The sequence below is a fragment of the Hyaena hyaena genome, unplaced genomic scaffold, assembly GCF_003009895.1.
Source record: "Hyaena hyaena isolate Hyena2069 unplaced genomic scaffold, ASM300989v1 scaffold_52, whole genome shotgun sequence".
NCBI classification, from domain to species: Eukaryota; Metazoa; Chordata; class Mammalia; order Carnivora; family Hyaenidae; genus Hyaena; species Hyaena hyaena.
The window spans coordinates 1,030,363-1,057,726 of record NW_024080684.1 but is presented as its reverse complement, the minus strand read 5'-3'; the positions used below and the strand labels follow the sequence as shown (position 1 = coordinate 1,057,726).

General features: G+C 38.3%; 1 protein-coding gene across 1 annotated transcript in view; it reads left to right on the top strand.

The window, feature by feature from the left end:
* The first annotated feature begins 580 nt into the window (after window positions 1–580).
* Window positions 581–27,364, top strand: part of ADGB (androglobin) — a 149,655-nt gene continuing 122,871 nt past the window's right edge. Inside the window, exons 1-2 of the mRNA XM_039230921.1 lie at window positions 581–721; window positions 22,713–22,875. Coding sequence (XP_039086852.1) covers window positions 648–721; window positions 22,713–22,875 — 237 coding nt within the window. The 5' untranslated portion in view covers window positions 581–647. The remainder of the gene's footprint in view (window positions 722–22,712; window positions 22,876–27,364) is intronic.

Sequence of the window (27,364 nt, the reverse complement as noted above, 5' to 3'; positions counted from 1 at the left end):
ACCGTACTTTTTCATTACAGACTTCATTTATTATTAGCTACACTTGAGTGACTAAGGGTGACATGATCTTGCTTCCCTGAGGGGATTCCCCCAACCCCCAGCCCTGGACCCCCATGTACTCATTCATTGCTGGACCTGCCCTTTTCAAGCCATTAGCAAATTTAGTTCATCCATAATATCTCCTTAGTTATAATTGAAATAACTTGTTCAGCAGAGAGACCTGGAGAGAGGCGACATCGCATAATAATCCATCTTCAAATAACTGAAAATCCAAGAAAGAAAAAATAGTATGTCTATGACTCTGAAGAGTAAAGCCTGGTAGAGTGGACCTGCTTGAGCTGCAATTTTTCAGAGCTGCCCATCAATCCCAGCGTCAAATCCAATCTTTCCGGGTTTCTCCCCAGACACCCAACTTCTAGGTTCCCACCTGGGTATGGAGACCTGACCTCACGGCGCCAGCGTCCCCACCCGCGGGCCACAGAGTTGCTGTGGAGGAGCCGCCGCAGACACACCCGCCCCTTTGTCGCAGACGCGTGGCGGCCGTCTCCTGGCAACAGCAGACGCAGAGCTGGTCCGAAGGCGGCTCGGTGAGCGGAGCTCAGTCCGCGCCGGGGTCCTGGGTCCTGGGTCCTGGGTCCTCCTCTGCCATGGCCTCCAAACAAGCCAAAAAGAGAGAGGTGCATCGTATCAATTCGGCGCACGGATCGGAAAAATCTAAAGAGTAAGGGATCTTTGCCTGCCCACCCCACCCCTGGCCCAACCTCTCGGCCTCACCACCCCTCCCCAGGCTGCTGCCCTGCAGGCTCGGCCAGGGCGGGACTGTGGCTCACCTGCTCCCGGCTTCTGTACCCTCGCTGGGAAACCCCCTGTCTGTCTTGATCCGCCCCCTTCCCAGAGCCCCGAGTTTCCCTGCCTCCTGCCCAGCTGCCCTTCTGGTTTCCATCCGTGAACCCCCTTCCCCACCCCCACTCTACCCGCCCCTCCTCACTTCCTTCATAGCCCACCCTGGCTTTCAGAAGGGTTGCAGCTGCCTGAAGAAAGAGGCATAGCTCAAAGGCTGTCCAGGTAACGGTCACATCTTGTTGGCCCCAATGATGACAGAGACAGACAGAGGTAGAAAGACAGAAAGAGAACTTTGACCTTGGTGATTCCCTATTTTGTATCTGCCTCAGTCCGACAACTAAACGCCTTTAACCAGATGACATCAGATGTAAAATGGTTTTAAAAAGTTAAAACTAGGGGCGCCTGGCTGGCTCAGTGGGTTGAGCGTCTGACTTTGGCTCAGGTCATGATCTCACCGTGCGTGAGTTTGAGCCCCGCGTGGGGCTCTGTGCTGAGAGCTCCCACCTGGAGCCTGTTTCAGTTTGTCTCCTTCTCTCTCTGCCCTGCCCCTGCTCACGCTCTCTCTCTCTCTCTCTCTCAAAAATAAACATTAAAAAAAAAGTTAAAACTATACCCATATGTAGTTCATGTTACTAATATAGCTCATCCCCATGTTCCTGATTCCCTAGTCCCTAGTCTGTCTTCACTCATAAGCAGACTTCCAGCTACCTGGCAGATAATCCATTCATTTTAATAACTTAACTTTCAGGTACTATATTACGTACAGAAGTGATTTTAATAAGATTGCTCTCCTGCTAAATACCAGTGTAGGTCAGGTCATTTCAACATTTACTAATAACTTCCATTCTTATAAGTCCAAGGCCTACAAGGCCCTATAAGATCAGGCTCTTACTACTTTTCTAACTTTACCACCTCCTTGTTCACATACAAGTCTCCTCTCCACTCCCTGGAATACCCCTATGCTATTCCTACCCCAGAGCCTTTGCACTTGCTATTTCTGCTGCTTGAAAGCTCTTCCTCCAGATTTTTATTTGGTTTTCTTCCTCACCTCCTTTAAGTGTGTACCTAAATGTCATTTTCTCATGTTAGCTTCTTTGGCCAACTGGTTTAAAATCACAACACTCAGGGAGCCTGCGTGGCTCAGTCGGTTAAGCGTCCCGCTTTGGCTCAGGTCATGCATGATCTTGTGGTCTGTGGGTTTGAGCCCCACGTTGGACTCTGTGCTGACATCCCAGAGCCTGGAGCCTGTTTCAGATTCTGCGTCTTCCCCTCTCTCTCTGCCCCTCCCCCACTCATGCTCTGTCTCTCTCCATCTCTCAAAAATGAATGAATGTTAAGAAATTTAAAAAAAAAAAAAGGGAAAAAGAAAACCACAACACCCATTTTCCTGCTAAAACCAAAACAAACAAAGCAAACAAAACCCCTCCCTATTTTCCTTTGCTGCTTTATTTTTCTTAAAATTTTTTTCATTTAAAATACTATATATTTTACTTTTAAAAATTATGTTTATTTATTTGTCTTCTGGATAGAATGTAAGTTCCATGAGGGTGGATCTTTTTCTTTTTCTATTTTATACACTGTTGGCTCCTTAGTGCCTAAAGTGATTCCTGGATCATATGTGAGAGATACTCAAAAATGAGTATTTAATGAACAAATGACAATGATTAAATAAGAGATTATGACAGGGTTGCAAAAGAATTATTCAATATATTTTAAAAATTTAGTCAATGATGTTTATAATTAATGCATGTTAAAGGTTCATAACTCTTAAGGAGCTTTGGGGGAAATCTTTGACTTTAAAGAGTTTATATCCTAAAAGATGGGACGCCTGGGTGGCTCAGTTGGTGAAGTGTCTGACTTCAGCTCAGGTCATGATCTCACAGTTCATAGGTTCGAGCCCCGCATCGGTCTCTGTGCTGATAGCCTGCTCAGATCCTGAAGCCTGTTTCAGATTCTGTATCTCCTTCTCTCTTGGACCCTCCTCTGCTCATGCTGTCTCTCTCTCTTTCTCTCTCTCTCTCTCCCTCAGAAATAAATAAAACATTAAAAAAAATTTTAAATAAAAACAACAGTTTATATCTTGAAAGAGATGAGGTTGTTAAAAAAATATATATATTAAACCAGATACCATAAAACACAGTACATGGGCTGGTCCTATGATGATCATGTCACATGGGAGAGATAAGGTGCTTACTGATAAGATGCTAACTCTCTCCTCTCCAGTACTTCCCATTTCTTTTTGAGATGATAATGTTATTTCTAACCTGTTAATTTTTCCAGAGAATATCTGAGTTGAATTATATCAATAAAACTGAAAGTGAGTATTTATGAAAATAGAAAATCAAAGGCAAATAGGTATACAAAATCTAGGCTTTGCCAGAAACTACCTATTGAGGATTAAACATCAAACCATTAGATTTTGCTGTAGCATTATATGATAGAATGTGAAGTTTGTTATAAATCAAGTCGGCCATCGGAGTTTTACTGAAAATCCAATCATAGATACCAGGCTTAGTCATCATTAAAAGATAAGGTGACACCCAGCATGGGGCCTGGAGATTGAAGTCTATCAAGGCTCTAGTGTAATTGTCACTTGAAATGTGCTGTGGGCATTTATAGTAAGTTTTTATATATCACTTTACCACACCTTGTGGTTACACAGCCAATCTATGCAACCAACTCTACTATAGTCCTAGATCTGGAAATGAGACGAAAGGTCTGCAGAGCCTTGAAAATAGCAATCGCCAGCATACCTCTTTTATTTCCTAAAATTATGTGTCATAATGGAGACATGGCTGGCTTTTGCTTAGCATGCTAGCTAGTACTGAGCATTACCACTTGCTGATTACATGAGGTCATACTTTAGTGACCTAGCTTGATTTCCATCCCTTCTGAGTTGGATTAAAGCCTGGTTCTCCCTCCCTTTCTAATCTGATCTGCTGTTGGCAAAGTGCAAAAACGGAGATGTTACAACTGAAAAAGCAGAGACATCTATGTCCACCTCTGACCAAATTCAGAAGAAACATGATTTGAATCGTTAATACAAGTTATGTCAGATAGCTGAGTTGTCAGTCTTGACATTAGAGGAAATTGTTACCATTTGATGTTTCCCCGAACCAGGAAGAATGGAATCTCTGATACATGGTTCATTCTGCCACTAGTTTGTGTGTGTGTGTGTGTGTGTGTGTGATATTGGACACGTCATTTTTCTATTCTGACCTTCAATGTTTTTCTTCTTTAAATGAAGAACCATCTAATTAAAATTGCTCCCAATCCAACATACTCTGTCCTTCCTTCTCTGTTTTAATTTTCCCCTCCAGCTCCAAACTTCTGTGACTTCATCAGATTTTTTAAAAACTCCGCTGGGTCCATAATGAGTAAGGGAATTTTGTTAGAGTTAAGCACTTCAACTTTGATTTAATTTATGTTTTCTATTAGAAGTTATCTTTTAAATATTCCATCTTCAGGAAAAGTAATTGTCATAACAAATGTCACAAGTTGCAGCTCTCCTTATCAAATAACTAATGATAATTAGAAATTATGAACCAGTCTAACTTAGTCAATTTGGAAACCAACTGGCATGGCAAAGACATTTTCATTTGTTAGATGCTGTTAGAAGGATTTGTAGTGACACCAAGTCAAAGATTTGATTTTTCTTGGAGGAACTAAATATAAACCTTTGTGTAGATCATGGATAACTTAAAAGAGAGAAAAGAAAGCATGCATTTTAAATAGTCATAGTTATTAGAAATGTTCAAGCTTACACTTTTTAACACTAAATTCTTTGGGACTTTAATGGACAGTCTGAGAAAAGGAAATAATTCAGTGTTTATGGTCAACAAAATTCTGTTTGACTTCCAATAGCATATTCAAACTAAGCTCAAACAGACAACCTTTTAAACTAACAAGAATTATGCCACCTTCCAGATCCTTCATGATGATGAAATATCACTGAAACTGTTTCTAAAACAGAATGAAATATATTTCATAATGCTCAAGTTAATCTATCCTTACTGGCTTAAGTGCATATCTAAATTTTCTCTCAAAAAAGATCAACACATTAGCCCACTTGAAAATTTGAAAACAGGACTATTAGAAAAACCCAATTGTGGTTGGTATTATGAAAGCAACATAAAATAGAAGATAAATATCTTACTGAGGATTAAATTAAGTGGATTCTTGGTTACAAGAGGTTCAAGAGGGATTAAATGGAAACATGCATATGTTCTTCCACCTTCAGAGATCAGGAAAGAAATTCCCCATAAGAGAGGGGAAAGGTGCCATGTAGCCCCATGTCCAGTCCACACAGCTCCACAGAGAAAAGCAGAGGAGGAAGACCAGTAAAGGAGGAAACAGACCAGGGCTCACACTGAGTTTTGTGATTTCCCCAGGCAACCTTTGTGGACCCCAACAACCAAGGTCAATTAACAAATTTGAAAAGTCAGCTCCTGTGACAGAAACTTCCTTAGGGGAAAGCTTATTCTTCATGTTCATCTCTCAACTGTTCAATGAGCATTTCTCATGCTCAAGTCACCGGTAGATCTGGGAGGACAAGGAGTTGTGAAACGTGGTATCTTCTCTCCAGGGATATGGAATCGGGGAGCCCCAAAAAAGCTGCTAAGATTCACACAGAAGTAACAAGGAAGCATATGGTGGTGCCACACCAGTCAGGAGGTACTTGTTAGAAATCATGGAAGGAGCATATGTTGGCTTGGGGTTAGATTAGAGCCATCATGAGGTTCCTAAAATGAGGGCTCTGTGAGGCAGAGGAGAGGAAGGTCATTTCCAACTAGAGTTGGTCTGTCCTCACTCCTCTAACAGCCAATACCTAATTCGGAAGGCATAGGTTTGGGAGAGGATCAGTGCAGCCAACAGGAACATTTAGGGGAAAGAAAGTCATCCAGATGGCTGGCATAGACAGTCTGTATATGAATGGATTGGCATATAAGTCACCTAGAATGAATATGCAGCAGAATGAGGACAGAATAAGGGATTTAAACTATATTAAGGGATTTAAACTAGAAGGGAAAACACAGATCTTTTTCTATATTAAAACGGTGATTTATGAGAAATAATACAACAATCGTCTGCATGGGCTTTGTGCTGGATTAAGATTCATAGCAAGAAATGTGTGGTGGTCTGAGGCGATGGGGAATGCCTAGTTTGGAGAACTCTTGATGGCAGTGAGGAACATTTTTAAAGGGGGAGTGGATGGGTGCAGAGCTTAGCTGTAAGGTGACTGAGGTCAAAGACTACAAAAGCCAAATTTCTGATCTTTCACTGCCATCGTAATATTTGTTGTGACATCCATCTAATGACACCACTCTGTCTGAGAAGACAATGGGGAAAAAGTGTAAATAAATTTCAATGACAAATTTCTAAATGACAAATTTCTAAAGGCCTTACCTGGTCTGTCTTTGCATTCTTTCAGGGCCTGGCACAATGCATGTTCAATAAACGTGTGTATGATACAACGTGTGTATGATTATACTACTTAATGTGAGATAACATGACTCAAAACTGTACCTAAAATAGATTAAAATAAATCTTTGATCTGATTTGTATAATTAGATATAAGTTGTGTAATATGAAAGATTGCATAGAAATATTACTAATCTTTCTCGCTTTCACCCCAACAAAGAACAAATGCATATGTTGTCATAAAAAGTATCCAACTAGGTGCTTTGAAGCTGTATTAACATTCTTTCCCGGGATAGGTCCAGGATGATTAATTCCAAGTTCTGGGGCTATAACTCCACTAATTTATATGGCTGAATTAACACAAGCCACGTGTTTAAAGTAAATAACTTTTATTTTGAATGGTTATTTTGTTTGTTTTTTGTTTTTGCTGGTGTCAGTATGAATGTGATGGTCCAAATATTTTGTAATTATTTTTATTTCTTCTTTCTGATAGGATATCAGAATTACATATATTACTTCAGTTGAGGTTCTTAATAACTCAGTGTGCCCTCTTTGCCCTCATTTCTTCACCTCCTGGTATTCAGTCCAGGGTCCGTGGCTTCCATTCACAGCCTCCATGGAGACTCTCAGAGGCCTGGTCAGCTCAGAGCTTCTCTGTTCTCTTCATCTTCAGACCTTTTCTACAGTGCTTGTTTCTGAGTAGAACTGCTTACAGGGTTAGTTATAAATTAGTGAGAATGTGTCTGCAGCTCATCAAACCTCATAGATACAGAGGCGAAAGGAGAGGAAGCAGGAATCCTGGACTGTTGTGTCTGCGTTGGTCCAAGGTCTGGGTCACAAACAGAGTTTAACCAGGTAAGGTCAAGGTCAAAGGTGAAGGCTATACTGCATGCACTGTCAACAGGGCCCATTCTGCATACTATTATAATGAATGAATTAGAAATTAGAGACAAAGCCTCAGGTTTGCGCCACCTTAGGTGAAAGTCTAGTAGGAATTTAGAACTCATTTACACCATAGACAGAGAATGGGTTATGAGAATAATATCTGGAGTTTCTGTTAAAAAAAAAAAGTCAGTTGGAACCTGTGCACATACAAACCTGTGGGTCCTGCACACCTGTTGTTTCTTCAATGGATTCTGATGAAAGTCATCATAGACACTGTTTCGCGTATTTGCATGTTTCATGCTTGCGCTCTATGAATACCAGCTTTGCAGCTGGAAAGTGTCAGATCCTGGGAAATGGGAACCTTAAGATCCCAGTGGCCTGTGTACTTGGGCTTTTGAGTGAGAAGCAGAATCAGCTGCTTCTTCTTCTACTTTCCCAATTCCTCCGGTCACCCCAGAGGGTTCAGCTGCCTGACAGGGGAACACGTGTCACAGCAGTTGTCCTCTCTTGCCCTTTCCTAGAGGTCTCCTTTCTCTCTGGCCTGCCTCTGTCTTGTTTCCTTTCTTCTACCCCCCAAATTAAGTCATTCTGGAGTGGTCTTACTTACCTCTCCTCTCATTGCCCCTCTGACCCCTCCTTTGATCAACTAACACAGTCATTCCTGATTGAAGTCAACTAAATTAGCATCTGTGGTCCTTACCGTGTAATTGAGCTCAAGTTCAAGTGGACAAATCTTCTTGGATGTGCTCTACTACTCCAAGTTAAATATGTCCAGAATGGAGGCCACGTTTTTTTTCTCTCTCCTAAATGTACACACATGAAATGTCATTCATTTTAAAGAATCTTATTACCATCCTTGCTGACACTCTGACTCCAAAGTTCAGTCGTAGTTGACTTTTCCTTCCTCTTTGCCCATGGCGTCCAAGTAGTCTCTATGTTCTTTTGATTTTACCTTCAAGTTTCTTCTCTACCACAGCTCAACCTTCATTTGCCTCGTCTTGTCCTAGTTTGGGGCTTTAATAACTCCAGGTAGAACCACTGAAAAAGCATTCTAATTTCCTTGTCTTCAGTCTAATTTCCTTTTTTTTTTTTTAATGTTTTTTTTTTTATTTATTTCTAGGAGAGAGAGAGAGAGAGACAGCGTGAGCAGGGGAGGGTCAGAGAGAGTGGGAGTCACAGACTGAAACAGGCTCCAGGCTCTGAGCTGGCAGTCAGCACAGAGCCCGACGCGGGGTCCGAACCCACGAACCGCGAGATCATAGTCGGACGCTTAACCGACTAAGCCACCCAGGCGCCCCGTCTTCAGTCTAATTTCCAATCTTCTTTATATGCAATACTGTTAGTTATCTTAACACACTATTCCACCAGTAGGTTGTTCCTGCTTTGGGAAAAAAAAAAAAAGAAGAAGAAAGAAAGAAGGAAGGAAGAAGGAAAGAAGGAAAAAAAAGAAAGGAAGGAAGTGAGAAAGGAAAAGAGAGATTGAGAGAGAGCAAGCAAGCAAGCTGGTTGATAGGGCCACAGCCAGCTTCAGCTCCCTTCTATTTTGTTACCAACCAAATAGATGCTATTTACATTTTTCCACTTCTCTATATCTGTGCCTCTCTCCATCTCTTCGCTCTGCTTTCACCCCACCCTATAATTCTCTGCATCTCTTAAGACTGCTTTTCCTTTCAGCCATCATTGATTTGCTAACATGGAAGCCATTATCCCCTCTTCCTTGCTGATAAAACACTGGGTTTTAAACTTTTCTTTAACTCTTTCACTTTTGCCTTTGCAGTTCCCTCACCACGTGTTTTAATTCTCACTACTTTTAAGTTTTTTGAGAACAGAAACCGAGTCTTACTGATCTTCGTATTCATCAAGCACAATATATTGAAAAAAAAAAAGATAAAGGTTGAACTTTTAAAATTAAGTGCCCAATTAAATAATTTTAATAAAACCAAGGGAATCAAAGGTCAACACAACAACCTGACTTATTTTTAATTTAATTTTTTTAAATTGCAATTTATTTCCTTACATATTTGCTATTTCTGAAGATCACAGCTGGCTCAGAATGCCCTAACGCAAATTAAGTCGATTGTGTAATTCTGTTCATGTTCTAATTTCTTCAGGGTATTAGCTGACACTCCTTAAGAAAGCATGCTGATTGCACATTGCACAAATAAACTGCCTCCCACTATGAATAAAATCATGTCTTTACACTGATCAGCATGCTTGAAGAAAACAATGGCAAAATTCCAGACCCTCATTTTATTGAAGTTTTAATCCCTACAGTGAAAAAGAATCTAATTAAAGCACATATAGGATTGTGTGTATGTAAATCTGAATTTTTGTTTGTTTTTGCTTAGAAGTCTCTAATGACTTTGTATCAGCTAGAGTTTTCATTGAAGTTTTTCAACTCTTGTACATTTTCTACTGTATTATATAATCTTCTTAATTGATGTAAGGATTTTGAAAAACCATTTTGTCATCTTTGCAAGGTATGTGATAAATGTGTCTTTAAGTTTTAAAAAGTTATCTTATTAATAACTGGATTATAAAATACAATTGAATACAATTATGGATTCCTTTCATTATTTATAAAGATAGTGTTGACTTCTTCCCAATTCCAAATTATGGAAGGTATTTAATTTACCAGGTACAGGTATACATGAAACAAAATATGTAGACAAGTTTTGTGTTTCTTCATAATCATAAAATGTGGATTTAATTTTACCATTTATTATGGCTCTAGGAACAGATAACATTGCTATCACAGTATGTTGCCTGGAATTTCCTTAATTTTCCTCTGATTACTCCCAGTCTTGTTTTTTTCTTTTTTAAATATAGGTTTATTGATATAAATCTGATATACAGTAAATCACACATATTTAAAGGGTATGTTTTGATGAGTTCTGAACTGCATCTACACAGGTGAAAATGTCAACATGATTAAGACAATGAAGAGACCTACCATTCAAAAAGATTTCCGTGATTTCTTGGCAACCCCTACCTTCTGTCCCTTCCTGATCATAATCTCCAGGCAACCACTGTTCTGTGTTCTGTCAATACAGATTAGTTTTCATTTTCTAGACTTTTATATAATAGAATCATAACCTATGTATCTCTTTTGTATGATTTCTTTCACTCATTACAATTATTTTGATATTCTTCCATGTTGTTGCTAGCAGGTAGTGTAGAATTGGTATTACTTTTCCCTTGAATATGTAGTGGACTTCACCAGTGAAATGATTAGGTCCTGAAGTTTTCTTTGTTGGGCAAGTTTTAAATAATAAATTCACTTTCTTTAATAGATACAAGGATATTCAGTATATCCAACCCAATCTATCTCTTTAGTGAGCATTCTTAGTTTATATCCTTCAAGGAATTGATCCATTTCATCTAAGTTATTGATTCTATAGACATAGAGTAGTTTGTAATAGTTCTTTATTATCCTTTTAATTTTTTGTTTTCGATATAGAGAGAGTGTGTGTGTATGTGTTTACGCACACAAGCTGGGGAGAGGGGGCAGGGAGAGATCAAGGGAGCTACAGTGACAGTGATGGTGACAGAGAGAGCTAGAGAGAGAGAAACAGAGAGAGAGAGAGGAGAGAGAGAGAGAGAGAGAGAATTCTAAGCAGGCTCCTTGCTCAGCATGGAGCCCAGTGCAGGTCTTTATCCTAGAACTCTGGGATCATGGCCTGAGCCAAAATCAAGAGTTGAATGCTCAATTGACTGAACCACTCAGTTTTCCCATTTATTATCCTTTTAATGTCTAGAATCTGTAGTGATGACCCCACTTCAGTTTCTGATATTGGTTGTTTGTGTCTTCTCTCTTACGTTTCTGATCATTCTGACTAGAGTCTGATTAATTTTGATTATCTCAAAGAACTGGATTTTGGGTTCATTGATTTTTCTCTATAATTTTTCTCTAAATTTTTCTGTTTTTATTGATGTGATCTAATCTTAATTTCCTCATTTGATTTACTTTAGATTTTTCTAATTTGAGGTAGAAACTGAATGTATTGTTTTGAGTCTTGGACTCTTTCCTAATACAGGTATTTTGTCCTATAAAATTTCCCTTATGTATTGCTTTAGTAGCATCCTCTAAATCAGAATGTTTTTTTCATTTTTATTCAACTCAAAAACTAACTTCCTTTTTGATTTCTTCTCTAACATATTGGTTAATCATAATTGTTTTGCTTAGATTCTAAATATCTTTGAATTTTTCAGATTTTTTCTTAGTTATTTCTAGTATAATCCCATTGGTCAAAGAAGATACTTTTTATAACTTGAACTATTTTAAAATAATTTTTAACGTCTTTTTTTGAGAGAGAGAGGAGAGAGAGGGAAAGTGAGAGAGAGAGAGAGAAAGAATGAGCAGGGAAAGGGCAGAGAGAGACACACACATAGAATCTGAAGCAGGTTCCAGGCTCTGAGTTTTTAGCACAGAGTACGATGCGGGGCTTGATCTCACAAACCATGAGATCATGACCTGAGCCAAAATCAGGCACTCAACCAACTGAGCCACTCAGGTGCCCCATACCTAGAATTATTTTAAATTTGCTGAGACATCCTATGTCTTATATTATGGTCTACCTGGATAAATATAATGCATATTCTCGAAAAGAATGAGTATTCTGTTGTGATGAAATGTTCTCTAGCTGCCTTGGTCTCCCCCAAACTGTCATCTGCTCCTCTCCTCAAGGAATCTGCTGAGATCCGCCTAGGTCATCTCTCCCTGTACTGCAGCCCAAAACTCTCTCACAATCATAAGCTAAGGCAACGACAGGGCTCCCCTCATTTGTTTCCCATGTTTTCAGAATCACCATCCCTCATGGCTTGATGACTGTCCTCAAAACCAGTTTCATGTGTCTTGCTCAGGTGTTTGGTTGTCTGAGATGGGAGGATAAAGTAAGTCCCTGTTATTTCAGTGGACGTGAACATGGTATCTCTTAGGTTTATTACTTACAATTTACATTTGATTTCTAAATATTAAGATGGGAGGTGTTAAAGCAGTATTTACAAGTATATATCCACAAATAATGTATTGCAAGTATGGGTATAATTCTTTCCTTAAAACTGAAATCCCAGATTACATGTAATTGCCACTATGTATCATCTTCTACAAGATTGTTTTTTATGTAGTACAGACATCTCATTATAAGAATTTTAATTAAAAGAATGCAACTTACATAAATGATAAGGATGATCTTAAATCACATTTTCATAATTATGATCACTGTGCTCATTTTTGAGTTGTATTGCTACTTCACTGTTCCTCAAGCTTCCTATTTTAAGCCGATGGTCCATTCTGGGCAAACATTAAATAAAATATATCTAAGAATAAAACATTCATCTCTATACAATGGGCAAAGTCCATACTATCTGGAAAATAAGGTCCAAGCTCATCAGCAAGGCCTTCAGTGAGGAGCTGCCCACCGGCCTCACCCAGTGTTTCTCTCCAATCTAATTTCCCCACTACTTTTTACTCCATGCTCACGCAGTGCTGAAAAGCTCATACTTCCCTGAACCCACTCTGTTCCTTGCCTCTGTACTGTCTCTTGTCCTCTTCTCCTTCATTACTGATGTCCTTTCTTCCTTACTGATGTGCTGGAAAATTTCTCGTTACCTTTCAAAACAGCTCAGGCACTAATTATTGCGGGAAGTTTTTCCTAATTGCCTTACACAAGGTACAATGCCCCCTCTCTTTGCCATCTGTGAATGCTTCCCTCTCTGCAAATACCACATTATATTGAGATAATCTGTTTACCTGTTTGAATTCCAAAATAAACTCAAGAGCAGAGATATATATATATCTGTGGGTCTGTAGCCCTATCATCTACCACAGCGCTTGTCATAGTGCAGGTGTTCAATAAATGTTAGTTAAAAATAAGTGAACTGTTGGTTGATTGAGATTCCTTTCTCATTCTGAAACAGTATTTTTCTAAAATGTTTAACCTCCAGGCATATCTTCATTAAAAGACTTCTGCATTCCCAATTTCTTGTTTACCTATGACATAGTTCACAACGAATTATTCCCTAATTCCAGGTCCACTCTTTCTGTTCTTTCTCGGTTTGGGACTTTTACATTTTATTTCTTGAAGTATCCTTGCAATGGACTCCGAAATTTGTATATGGAAACCCTAATCGAAATGTGATGGTGTTGGATATGGAACATTTGAGAGGAAATGAGGTCATGAGTGTGATGCTCTTGTGAATGGGATTAGTGTCTCTTAGCTCTATTTCCACCATGTGAGGACACCATGAGGGCTTGTCCATCTGCAAGCCCAACGACAGCTCTCCTCCTGACCATGCCGGCACCTTGATGTTAGACTTCCGGCCTCCAGAACTGTGAGGAATCAATTTCCATTGTTTATAAGCTGCACAGTCTATGGTATTCTGTTACAGCAGCCAAAACCGACTAAGACAATCCTTTTTTTCTTAAATACATTTATCTTAAAATGCTTTCCTATAAAGTCTACAGTTACTCAGCATTTTTCCTTAAAAACAAACCGGGCACCCTAGTGTCCATCAGAACTCCCTTTTTTACTCCTCTTGATTATTGTTGATAGTTTTTAAAAACACAAAGTTACTGTTATCATTTGTAAGAATGTTATCATTAGTAGGAAACACTTTTCAGAATTTTACCAAAGTGTATTGGCTCCTTTGTTTGCCATTACTACTTGTACCCCACACTTTCAGTCTGGGTTCATTTCCCGTTTCCCTGAGATAAATCCTTTAGTAAATATTTTTATAGGAATCTATTATGGCAAACTTATACTTTTAAATGTTTTTATTTAATTTAAGATAAATGTTTCTACCTCACTTTTAAGTAAGAGTTTAATTGGATCTTAATTTCAAGGTTGACAGTTATTTTACCTCAGCTCTGAAGATATCACTTCATTGCTTTAGTGTCTCTTATTGCTGTCAATTTGATTGTTTTTATATTTATATAATTTGTCATTTTTTTATGTAGATAGATTTTAGCTTTCATCAGCTATCTACAATTTTGGTCTATATATCTGGATGCAGATTTCCATTCCCCAACCTCCCATTTATCCTTTATTATTCCCTGATGTACTTTTTCCCATCCGAGGACATGTCTTCCATCAGTTCCAAACATTTTTCAGCAGTCATACCTTCAAATATTTCTCTCCACCCCCATTTTAACTATTTATCTGTCTGGGCCTTCTATTAGGCAAACACTAGAGTTTTGTTTTTCTTTTAACAAATTTTTAATGTTTTAATTATTTATTTATGTCGAGAGAGAGGGTGGGGGGAGCGTGCATGCCTGAGAAGGAGAGGGGGAAAGAGAGGGGAAGAGAGAGGATCTCAAGCAGGCTCTGTGCTGTTAGCCTGGAGCCCTATGCCAGGCTCAGTACCATGAACCATGAGATTGTGACCTGAGGCACAATCAAGAGGCAGAAACTCAACCAACTGAGCCACCCAGGTGCCCCTGGAGTTTTCAGTCTAACCACTTGTTTAGTTCACTGTTTCTATCTCTTTATATATCTATGCAAACATTTGATTTTATTTTTTTAAATTTTTATTTAAATTCATGTTAGTTAGCATAAAATCTCATAATAATTTCAGGTGTACAGTATAGTGATCCAAAACTTCCATACATCACTCGGTGCTCATCACAAGTGTGCTCTTTAATCCATGTCACCTATTTCACCCATACACTCACCCACCTCCCTTCTGGCACAGGGGCGCCTGGCTGGCTCCATTGGTGAAGCATCCGACTTCAACTCAGGTTATGATCTTACGGTTTGTGGGTTTGAGCCCTGTATCAGGCTCTGTGCTAATAGCTTGGAGGCTGGAGCCTGCCTCAGATTCTGTGTCTCCCTCTCTCTCTGCCTCTCCCCAACTTGTGCTCTGTCCCTCTTTCAAAAAGATATAAACAGAAAACAATAAAAAAAATTTTTTAATTAAGAGTCTGTTTCACAAAACAGATGAACATAAGAGAGGGGAAGAAAAAATAAGATAAAAGCAGAGAAGGAGACAAACCATAAGGGACTCTTAAATACAGAGAACAAACTGAGGGTTGCTGGAGGGGAGGTATGTGGGGGAATGGGCTAAATGGGCAAAAGGCATTAAGGAGAGCACTTGTTGGGATGAGCACTGGGTGATATATGTAAGTGATGAATCACTACATTCTATTCCTGAAGTCATTATTACACTATATTTTAACCAACTTAGATTTAAATAAAAAATTAAAAAAAGAGTTTCAGGGATGCTTGTGTGGCTCAGTCAGTTGAGCATCCAACTTTGGCTCAGGTCATGATCTCATGATTTGTGAGTTTGAGCCCCACATCAGGCTCTCTGACATCTGCATGGAGTTCTCTTGGGATCCTCTGTCCCCTATTTTCTCTGCCCTGCCTCCACTCATTCTCTCTCTCTCTCTCTCTGTCTCTCTCTCTCTCACACACACACAAATAAACATTTTTTTAAAAGGGTCTGTTTCAAACACTTGATTTTAAAAGTTTTACCTTCTAAGTCACTAGTCCTCTCCTTTCTTTGGCTTTACTTAGTCTACTCTTTCAACAGCTAAGATTTTCCAATATCTCTTTGTTGGACTGATCTTTTTTTGTATGTTTGCTTAATACCTTTCTGCGCTCATTGCAAAACAGAACTTTCCCTCCTTTATTTTTTGGGTAATTTTAAACATATTTAAATACCTTTTAAGTTTGCTACATTATTTCTCTTGGGTGGATTTCTTTCTTTTGATTTATTTACTGACTATCCTTCATAAGTTTACATTTCTTTTTTTGCTTTTTAAGTCTAGTTTTTTAGTTCACATTTTGTAGATGTTTTAGGCTCATGTATACTGTTCTTAGTCATGTGGCTTGGATGGTTTTCCAGAATGATTCACTCCTTATCCACTGCCATCATCCAGTCGTGATACACCATTGAAACAGACAGGACAGTTGTTCCAAAATGGAAATACTTCCTTATCAGTTGATAAAATGGCTGCTTTTTTTTTTTTTTTTTAAGCTTTCGAGGGAATATCTCTCTCCTTTTGAATGCTGACCCTCTCTAAAAACCCCAGGACCTGTCCACACTAAGTGGTTAACGTCCCAGTGGGAAGTCTCTAGCATCCTGCTCCAGTGTAAAAGCAGAGTCCTTTCTGATTATCCTGCCCCCACCCAAACCTTAACATTGGGAGGTTGAAGGCTCTTCTCCCACATGGGAAGTGCTATCCTTGATACCACACCCACTGTGGCAGAGAGCAGCTTCCTTTTCCTGTTTTTTTTAATTTCTTTTGGCCAACCAACTTCCTCACAGAATCACAGGAAATTGGCACATTGCCTGTTATGCTGTAAACTATAGAGGGAGTTATACCAGCCTTGGTTCAAAGCTAGGAGCTCATGAGTAGCTCTAGCCACTTGCTCATTCATAAAGCCTATTACCGGTCTCTTGACATTTACAGGATAAAGTAAGCTTCTTTCCAAAACAGACTTACAGATTTTAAAGCTTGGACTACCACTGCTCAAATCAAGTTCCAGCACCTACTTGTAGATTATGCTGTCTCAACCACTACAGGTTCTTTTTGTAAGTAGTCCATTGACTTCTTTTTTTACTTGAGATATAATTTACAGATAGCATTATATTAGCTCAGGTGTACAAAACAGTAATTTGATATTTGCATGTATTGAGAAATGATCATCACACTAAGTCTACTTAACGTTGGTCACCATACATCGTTACAAAATTTTTTCTTGTGAAGAGAGCTTTAAAGATCTACTTCCTTAGCAGCTTTTAAATATGCATTATAGTATTATTAACTGTAGTTATCAGGCTGTACATTACGACCTCATGACTTACTTATTTTATAACTGGAAGTTTACACCTTCTGACCACCTTCATCCATTTTGCCCATTTCCTGCCTCTGGCAAACACCCATTCACATTTTTCAATAGCTTAAACATTTTTTTTAATGTTTATTTATTTTTGAGACAGAGAGACAGACCATGAGCAGGAGAGGGGCAGACACAAAGAGAGAGGGAGACACAGAAGCTGAAGCAGACTCCAGGCTCTGAGCTGTCATCACAGAGCGCAACACAGGGCTCAAACCCATGAACTGCAAGATTATGACCTGAGCTGAAGTCGGATGCTTAACGGACTGAGCCACCCAGGTGCCCCTCAATGGCTTTTAATCATGAAATTTCTAGCCTCTCCTAATATCTCCAGTAACACTTCTCTTATTTCAATAGCATATTTAGACTCACTGTGTTCAAGGAAGTATTTAGCCATATATTTAGAGGATATATTTATCTTTCAAGTCTGTTTTACAACTAGTGATTTTAATGGATTGAATCATTTACTAGTACTCGGGTATACTGCTATGTGAATTAAATAACCCTGTACCCCCCTGATTTTCCAGTGTGTCAGGTTTGATTTCTTTGCATATTTGATTTTTCTAGAATTTCATAAGATTTACTTCCCAATATTACTAGTTCCTAACTCTTCAAAAGTCCTGAGTTACTCCTATGTTTAAGATTAGCTTGTTCTCTAAGAACAAGAATTGATGAGATGAGGAATAAGATGTTTTGAGTATTTAAGGATCTCAACTATACTAAAGCAGTAGCTACATTCTGGCAGTGAATGTCAAAGGCATATTGTGCTGAGAGTTTCAAAAGCAATATATTTGTGCATGATCTTTGGAAGTCTATAGCATGTTTGACATTGGGCTATATTTGACCATTGTTTATGTTGAGCATGTAACAATATAGGTGAACTATTGAGTTGGTATAAGATAACCTCAGATAAAAGTCTTTTTAAGTGATCTTCAATATAGATGGAATCAAATTTGACATGTTACAAAGAAAGTAGGCCAATTAGTGATAAAGCTTAATGGCTTAAGGAAGGGAGCCAGCACATTTACTTATACTTGACAGAATGAAGAGGAAAGCAAAACATAATCTTTTATTTTTTTTTAAGAAATTAGATCTTCCTTTTTTACAAAAATAACTTTTAAAACTCTGAGCTTCCTTAATGAGGTAAATATTATTAGAAAAATCAAGATGTACTATTTTACATTTTGATTTTTCTGTTAATATTATGAAAATTTTCCCTTTCTCCCTATTGTCATCCTTCTCTTCTATTTTCTTACCTGCTACTTAGAAACACCCCTTTACAATGTATATCTTTTTAGGCTTTCTTTTCCAGCAAGATGGTGGATTAGATCAAACAAAATAATACCTACAAATGCCTACATAAAGAAATAAAAATCTCCAGTGGCACCTGGGTGACTCAGTTGGTTAAGCGTCTGACTTTGGCTCAGGTCATGATCTCACGGTTGTGGGTTCGAGCCCCACATTGGGCTCTGTGCTGACAGCTCAGAGCCTGAAATCTGCTTCTGATTCTGTGTCTCCCTCTCGCTCTGTACCTCCCCTGCATGTGCTCTCTCTCAGAAATAAACATTAAAAAAAGAAGAAGAAATAAAAATATTCAGAATCCAGAAATGAGGAGGGAACTGAAAGTAAGAATGTTATAACTAAGCTGAGGCTGTAGCTTCCCTAGGGAAGGCTTATCAGTCTTAGGAAAATAGAGTATTTTGTTTTAATATATATAGGACAAGTGAGCAAAGAGAGGGCTCCAGCCTTAAATAAAAGCAGACTTTCCAAATTTGAGTTCTTTTTTAAAAAGGTGAATAAGAAGGGTATCTGGGTGGCTCAGTTGGTTGAATGTCCGACTTCCGCTTGGGTCATCATGTCCCAGTTCGTGGGTTCGAGCCCCGAGTCAGGTTCTGTGCTGACAGTTGGGAGCCTGGAGCTTGTCTTGGGTTCTGTGTCTCCCAGTCTCTCTGTCCCTCCCCCACTCGTACTCTGTCTCTTTCTGTCTCTCAAAAATAAATAAAGGTTAAAAAAATTTTTTTTTAAAAAGGTGAATAAGAAAATCTGCCTTATAATCTTAGGTTATAAGAAGGTTAGCTTTTCTATAGGTTATAAAAAAGTTAGCTTTTTTATGCTTAGTGTCCAGGTGAAAAAAATAATCTTCCTTGAGAAATGAAAACCTTTGGACTGAGACTTATATAGGTTTGAAATCTGATTTTAAAGTACCTATGGGTTCCTGGATGGCATATTTATTTGGGATCACTGACACAAGAAAATTCTCTATTACACTGAAAACACATTCTTTCAATACAGTATTGCCTTTGGGAAAGGAGTTTGGAGGAAAAGAAAACCTTGATAAGGATAGGCTGATAATGCAAATGTCCTCAAACACAAGAATATACAAAAAATAGACGGAAATCACAATGATAGAACATGAATCAAGTGTCAAAAATTTAAGGTAATAGAAAAATAATCTATAAGTAATTTACCATGTGTATGTTTACAATGATTAAAAATAAGAAAGAACTCCCAAATCTTAAAAAAGGAATTATAACCTATATATTTGTCAATGTTAACAATCCATGCTAGCTACAACGTCACAGTAGCAAGAGTGAAGTCATCAGGGCTAGCTATAATATCAAACAACCCCCAAATCACACAACAAAGGATATTTCTCATTTATACTAGAGTGTGATCAGGAGTTTAGTAGTGGCTTAGTATGTGCTATATAAGGATTCTTAGCTCCTTTCATCTTGTGGCATTACCACTTTCAAAAAATCTTCCTTGAAGGATTGAGCCATGCTGATGAGTATCTCACAGGATGTTTTATGAGCCTCAAGGTAGGGGACAACACATTTCCTCCACATGTCATTGTCCAAAACATCACCACAAAGTACCAGCCAAATTGCAAAGCAATATGGGAAATGTAGGAAATGGAAAAGAGGACTGGTGAGCCATGTGATCAGTCTCCTCCTTTTCTGTTTATTCTGGAGTCACATCTCCCTCTGAGTACTTTTGCCTCCTTCTTCCACTTTTGAGAGCGCTTGGGATTACATTGGGGCCACCCTGATAATCCAGGATAACGTCCCCACTCAAGTACTGTAAATTGTTTACATACCTCTTTTGTCATGGAAGGTAATATATTCCCTGTTCTGGTGATTATGGTATGGATATATTGCGGGGAGCGGGGGATTATTTTGTCTAGCACACTCATCAACAGCTTTTCTCAGTTTTTTTCCTACTCTTTCAGACTTTTAACAACATGGAGTATCGTGTTAAAAAGGCAGGTCTACAACTGTTGATATTAGAATATTGAAATATTTTCACTTGACTGTTGAATAGTCCTAACAATAACCTTACCAATAATCCTGAGCTCCAGACATTTCTGCCTCCTTCCCTGGGTCCCTGACCCACCCCGAAAACCCTACATCCCTGACCCCACTAGCTAGGTAAATTAAGCCCAGTATAACTAGAACTGGGGACTTTGAGGATTGACCTGCTCATTCCTTACCAGGTGTTAGGTGTTCTGAATAGTATTCCTCAGAGTGCGTATTCCTTAGGTCTAGTTATTTTCTTGGGGACTGAATCCAGTCTTAACACTTTAAATATTATCTAAATGCTGATGACTCAGATTTTCATTCATTCTTTCTCCCAAAGCCTTAGAATCCTATGTCTAACTGACTACTCAACATCTCCACAAACGGGTGATAAACATTTAAAACACAGCCCATTCAGAAGTGAAATGCTGCTTTACCCCTTACCTCAGTTTTGCTCCATCCCATGGTCTTCTGTCTTGCAGGAAATATCAATTCAATCTATTGGCTCTATCTTAAAAACAGGGAATTATTTCCTGCCTTACTACTGTTAGTAATCTGGTCCACATCACCATTAGCTCTTACATGCTATTTGAGTACCTTCTAAATTCTCTTTTGTTTCCTTTGGACTTTTGTTGACACTGCAGCAAGAATGGTTATAAAACTCCCTGCTGAAAACTCTCCTTTGGCTTCCCATCTCACTTGGGCAAACCAATGTCCTTCTTTTGGCTTAGATCACCTTTGTAATCTCTGCATCTCCTGTTACCTCTCTGAAATGATCTCCTTTCACCTCCCCTCAGCCCCAGTGATAATTTTCTGCTTCAAAGAAGCTAGGACACTCTCTGCATGTAGAAGACTCTTTCTGTTTGCACTTGCTCCTTTTCTGTATCCAGAACAGTCTTTCCACAGATCCACATAGCTTAATCTCGTGTTTTCTTTCACTATTTACTTAAATATTGTCCTATGATGGAGTGCTTTCCTTAACCACTGTCTTAAAACTTCTGTACCTTAACTCTTCAGTTTCCTTTTCCTATTTTATATTTCCCCCTAGTATTTTTCTCTTTCAAACGTACTCTGTATTTCACTTAATTTATGCTGTGGTTTGTGTCTCCACCCACTAGACCAAGAACTCCATAAGAGTAAAGATTTCAGTCGCTTTGTTCACTGCTTATTTCAGGATGGAGAGCAGCGTCCTAGCCTCACTCATAGTGAAAACTTGACAAATTAAACAAGATGGGCATTTTAGATTTTACATTTACAATAATAAACATTAAAAGTTAAGGTTTAGAGATAAGAGATTGCCATAGATTAATAATAAGAGTAAAAACAAGTCCAACATCTTTGTAGCTAATTAGTCAAAATATATCACAAATTTTAAATATGCATATATTTAGGTACAATAAGTCTTCTTACGAAAATCTATACTAAGAAAGGAATTAATAATGTCTGCAAAGGGGTGCCTGGGTGGCTCAGTGTTAAGTGTCTAAATCTTTCTTTTGGCTCAGGTTATGGTCTCATGGTTTGTGAGTTTGAGCCCCACACCTGGCTCCATGCTAACAGTGTAGAGTCTGCTTGGGATTTTGTCTTTGCCTCTCCTTTTGCTCCTCCCCCCACACTGTCTCTCTCTCAAAAATAAATAAATAGACTTTAGAAAAAATGTCTTCAAAGATTTGGCAATAATGAAACAGTCTGGTTTATAATAGGGAATACAAAATTTAAATCAAAACTTTCAAATTTTCCAGTATAGGATTTTAATTAAATGAAAGGCTATATATTCATATAATGGGTTAGTATGCAATCATTAAATTTGTATTTAGTTAAATTTTAATTGACATAGGAACTATTTGCAAAATGCTGATAAGTGGAAAAAACATTCTATAAAAAGAATAAGCTGAATGATGTTAGTTTTGAAGAAGAAATGCATATATTTTCCCATTAGTTTGAAAGAACAGACAGTTATTAACAATGTAGATTCTAAAATGGGGTGGGTATGTCTTTCTGGCTTATCCAATTTTTAAAAAATTCTTTTAAAATAATGATTACATAACATTTTTCTCCTGGGAGACATCAAAATTATATCTATGCTTATCTTCAAAAAGTTATTAATATTATACACATAAAGGATTTTCTTCAAGTGTGAACTGTATAGAAATATTCGCATTAATGGCATCTTATGTGTTTATAATGAATGTCCTACATTGGTTAGTAGGGGCTAAGGCTCAAAATTTGTTTATGGAATAATCTCTGTGAGTATTTCAGTCTTTTGAAAGCTAACCTGGGGATGCCACCTGGCCACAGGTAAGACTATTGAAAAATGTCATTAACATGAGTGCTGAGAAGATCATTAAGGGTCTACCATGCAATTAATCCAATATTTTACCTTAGAGACTCAAATGAAAACTAACCCACCTCCTTGCTTTGTCTCTAGTCAGTACCTTTTTGGCAGTAACGTGCAAGCTGGTTCCGCCGAGCAGAAGAAGGGGAAGTTCCCAATCTGGCCAGAATGGAGTGAAGCCGACATAAATGCAGAAAAGTGGGATGCAGGCAAAGGTGGAAAGGACAAGGATAAAATGGGAAAAAGCCCTGTATTTGTAAGTCCATTTGAAAGTGACCAGATTTCATTTTCATTTTAAATTTTGTCATGGAGTACAATCTCCTAACATGGGAGTGCGCTCCTTTTTCTCCAGGGCCTCCATTCAAAAGAGAGAAAATTTTCCTTTCTCTGTCTGTCTCCCTCCATCCTACCAATCTGTCATTCCAAGCCTTAGACCTGAGCTTTACTAATTGTATTTGAGTCAATGAAAGGAGAGACATGACCAGAGACTCACAGTGAAATAAAGGGGAATCGATAGAACATTTAGTTATTGGATTTTGGACAGAGTGGGGAACCAGGCATTTAGAGACAGTGAGTTAGAGGGGCGCATGGGTGGAGTAAGTGACAGGCAGGCACTTGATTTCAGCTCAGGTCAGGATCTCGCAGTATGTGGGTTCGAGCCCCTCCTCAAGCTCTGCACTGACAGCAAGGAGATTATCTTGGGATTATCTCTCCCTCTCTCTCCTTCTCTAAATAAGTAAATAAACTTAAAAAAAAAAAAGAGTAGAGATAGTGGTTTAGAAAATGAAAGGTCCCAGCAGACCTGTGAGCTGTTATCTGGAGATTATAGGAGACAATTTTTAAAGATGTTATTGTGAGAGAAAAGTTGAATCCCTCTTAATATTCTCTTCAAGATATTTGGGTAACGATGCCAGATATTCTTCATTCACTTGTGGCCATTCAAACATGATGCATCCCTGGGACTGGAGCTGAGAATGGTGTTCCTACATTTTCCAGTTATGTCATCTTAGGTTTTTCTGTCTATTTAAAAATGTTTACTCTATTTCTAAAGACTTCTTTGTTGAAGGTATGGGTCTGGGCTGTATTTTAAATAGGACTCACTTATTTGGTATAGCGATTCATTTAACAAAAATGTTTATAGACACAATACAGTTTCAAAGCAAAACCAAAATTACCAGAATGACCACATTGAACTCTGGTGTCTTCATTTGCATAGAGAACTCCAAAATGGTATTTATTAGCAATTATGTGTTGTTCACAAAAGGCAGAATGATAACCTGCTTTAATCATAACAGTAATTTGTTTACAAAAGATAATAAATATAACTAACTGCTGATGCTGTTAGTACCTGAACAATTTTAAATTAGCACCATGTGAGGGAATATATTCTTTGCACCATACCTAGGGTGGCTGTGGAACTTTCAGATACAAATGGTTTTGGGACTCTCTGGGTTCAAATGAAAATGTTAATATTCTACATATTTTTAAAAGAAATGTACAACTAGTGGCGCTTGAGTGTGAACTTACATTAGGAAGATAGATTGTACAAATCCTCCGTTAAGCATCTGGGCTCCAGAAAAGGTCTAAAAATGAGTCACCCCAAACAGCAGGGAGGAGAAAAGTAGAAGTGAGTGAAAACTTTGAACTAAGAAATAAAATATAAACTATCACACTTTAGGGCCCTTGGAGTGCAAGTATGCCTTTATCAGATCGCTGTGAAAAAAATCTTGCTGATCCCTGGAAGGTTAGGCATCAAATTCTAGACACAGGTGCTGGTCACTGGATGCCCATTTCATTTGGAGGCAACATACGGAAATGCTGCTGGCTGAACATCAGACCACAAAATAGATACGGTGGCCCTTGGACTATGGAGCTACACAGAACTGTATGGTTAGGGAGGCACCAGCCCTCCTCCTGTGGTAAATAGGAGTTCTTACAATGGAGTGTGATACTTCAGAACTTTAGCTAACAATCCTTTCTGTCTCTGCTGCCTTCACAAGGTAGGAGAACAGCGCTCAAACCCTGGTTATTACAACAGTGCAAAGGTTCTGTCTGGGGTCCTTTTGCTTCCCACTCCCAGTTCTGTTCTACAACCTCAGCAGCATTCATGGCTTGGGAAGGGACAGTCCCTCCACAGAAGTGAGTGGTGGATACTCCAAGCATGGGGATTACATTTCTGTGATAAAGTACCGCAGTAGCTCTTACCATGATTTGCAACATCCATATTTTATCAGGCTCAGTTACCATAAGCACGGAACTATAGCAGGTGTCCTTGAGATTTTATAGAAAGTCACTTCTCTAGATGTGAGGCTAGTGATCAGGAAATCAGCAACAGATAAGCTAACCCTTCTCTGTAATTCCAGATTTGGGTCTCACTTCTTCAACTGGGCTTAGGACAGCAGCAAAGAGACAGGAAGGGTGAACAAAATTGAAACATATTAATAAAGTATTGTAAACTGGGTATAAGAAATATACTTAAGGCAAAGCAACATAGAAAGAGTACCATTAACTTACCATGGAGAAAAGGGAATCACAAGAGATTATGATAAGATGGATCCAAATTTACCTTTTTCTTTTCTCCTCAAAGAAATTTAATAATTTAAGATGTGAAAATTAGAAGGCAAGCAGAATGTAGTGACTTGGGATTTATGTCAATTTCTCTGGGCTAAGAGAGAGGATATTGTCTGGGGTACAAAAACAGCTAAAACTTGAACCAGAATCCCAGAAGTAACTATAGAGACACGATCTGAAAATTTTGTATATAACATTATTTCAAGGCATTTACCTGACTCCTAAACTTTATGTGTGAAGATTTTGCTGCTGAGTAAATGAGTAAAACGCAACAGCCAGAAGCTAAATAAGAAAATATTTCATGATGCTATGGCAAGAGATTGGGATTAAGGGTATACCCTTAATGAGTGAAGGAACTCAGACACACCAGCCTTCTGGTTAGTCCCCCAGAATCCCCCAACATGGCTGTAGCATTCTATATTGAGTAAGGGTAAACCAGAGCTACACCAGCCCGACCAAATCCTGAAACCCACTGTTGACAGGGTCAACATTTTGTACTTTGCCTGCCAGGAAGGAATAAGACCCTCCCCGCTGGAGGAAGACATCATTACCTAGGGTTTTGAAGAGAAATAGAACCAAGTGGCTGAAAAACAAGAGGGAAAATCAGAAATAAAAATAGATCCATGGGTGATTCTGATTAGAACTGACAGAGGAGTTCAGAGTAACTGTATTCATATTTGTAAGGGAAAAAAATAACACGAGGCCAAGTCAGAAGCCTAGTGTGGCTCTTGGAAATTTCAGCCTGCTTTTCAGGGACTCATTCTTTTATCATTTTTCCTAGATGTGGGGATTACCTTTGTCTTCATTCAAAGAATTCCAGTACCTTGGATATGTTCCAGATGCACATAGACATTTACTAGGTTTGAATACCCTCAAATAGAGACTATTTCTCAGGTCACACGTACATTAGAATAAAAATAGGATTACCATAAAAATCACAAATAGTATTTATTTGTCCCATCACTATTAACTCAGGTAAAATTTAGTTACTCCTTTTAGCAATACAGTTTATATTTCTAGAGCATTGTTTTTGTATCCCTGGTACTTTCCATTTTTGAAATGGGACCTAATTACCTTGTGAGCTATAAGAACTTTTACACAGTAGCTACTTGAAGTCTCTCTAATTTACTATATTGCTAGCATTGGAAAGTAGACATTTTGTATGTCATTTTTCCTCCAGAGCTCACTAACTGACCCATACTACAGGCTCAAAAACTAATAAATTAATTGCATTCCTGGGCATTTATCTCAGATAAATGGAAATTAATGTTCATACAAAAACCCTGTAAGTTGTATGCAAAAATTTATAGCAGCTTTATAAGTAATGACCCCAAATTGGAAACAGCTCAAATGTACTTCAATGGACAGATGGTACACAAACAAATATCCATATCATGAAATATTACTCAGCAACAAGCAAGAACAAACTACTGATACATGCAACAGCTTGAATGAAATGAATCACCAGGGAATAAGGCAGAGAGGGAAAAAAAGCCAATCCACAGTTTGCATGCTATCTGATTCCATTCATACAACATTACTGAAATGACAAAGCTAATGAGAAAGAGACCAGATTGATTGTCAGGTTGTAAGCATTAAACAGGTGGTAAGGGGGGTGGAGGGTGAGTACGGCCATAAAAGGGTCTAAGATGGGTCCTTGTGCTGATGGAACTGTTCTGTATCTTGAGTGAGCCAATGTTATTATCATGGTTGTGATATTGCATTATAGTTTTAGAAGATTTTACCATCGAAAAGACTAAGTAGTGAAGACACAGGGACTCTCTTTATTATTTCACACCATAACGTGTGAATCAATAATTATCTCAAAATATAAGTTTAATTTTGAAAATTAATAAGTGAAATTCAGATCAGAGGTATGAATTGCATTTATATATAATCATACTTTTAAAATCTTCTCTAATCAGGTTAAAAAAAAACACAATATTTTCAGTGCAAAATATGTCCATATCTGGCCCATCTAAATTGTTTTCTTACCATACCAAATTCACATCCCAAAGCAGCTTATGCTTGTTTGGAATGCTTCCTCTACAATAAAATATTACTCAACAATCAAGGTTTTGTTAACTAAATACAGTATTCTTAACTCCAGTATTCACCAAGTAGTCCATGAACTAACTCTGAAAACATACAAATCGCTCTATGTTTGTTTATTC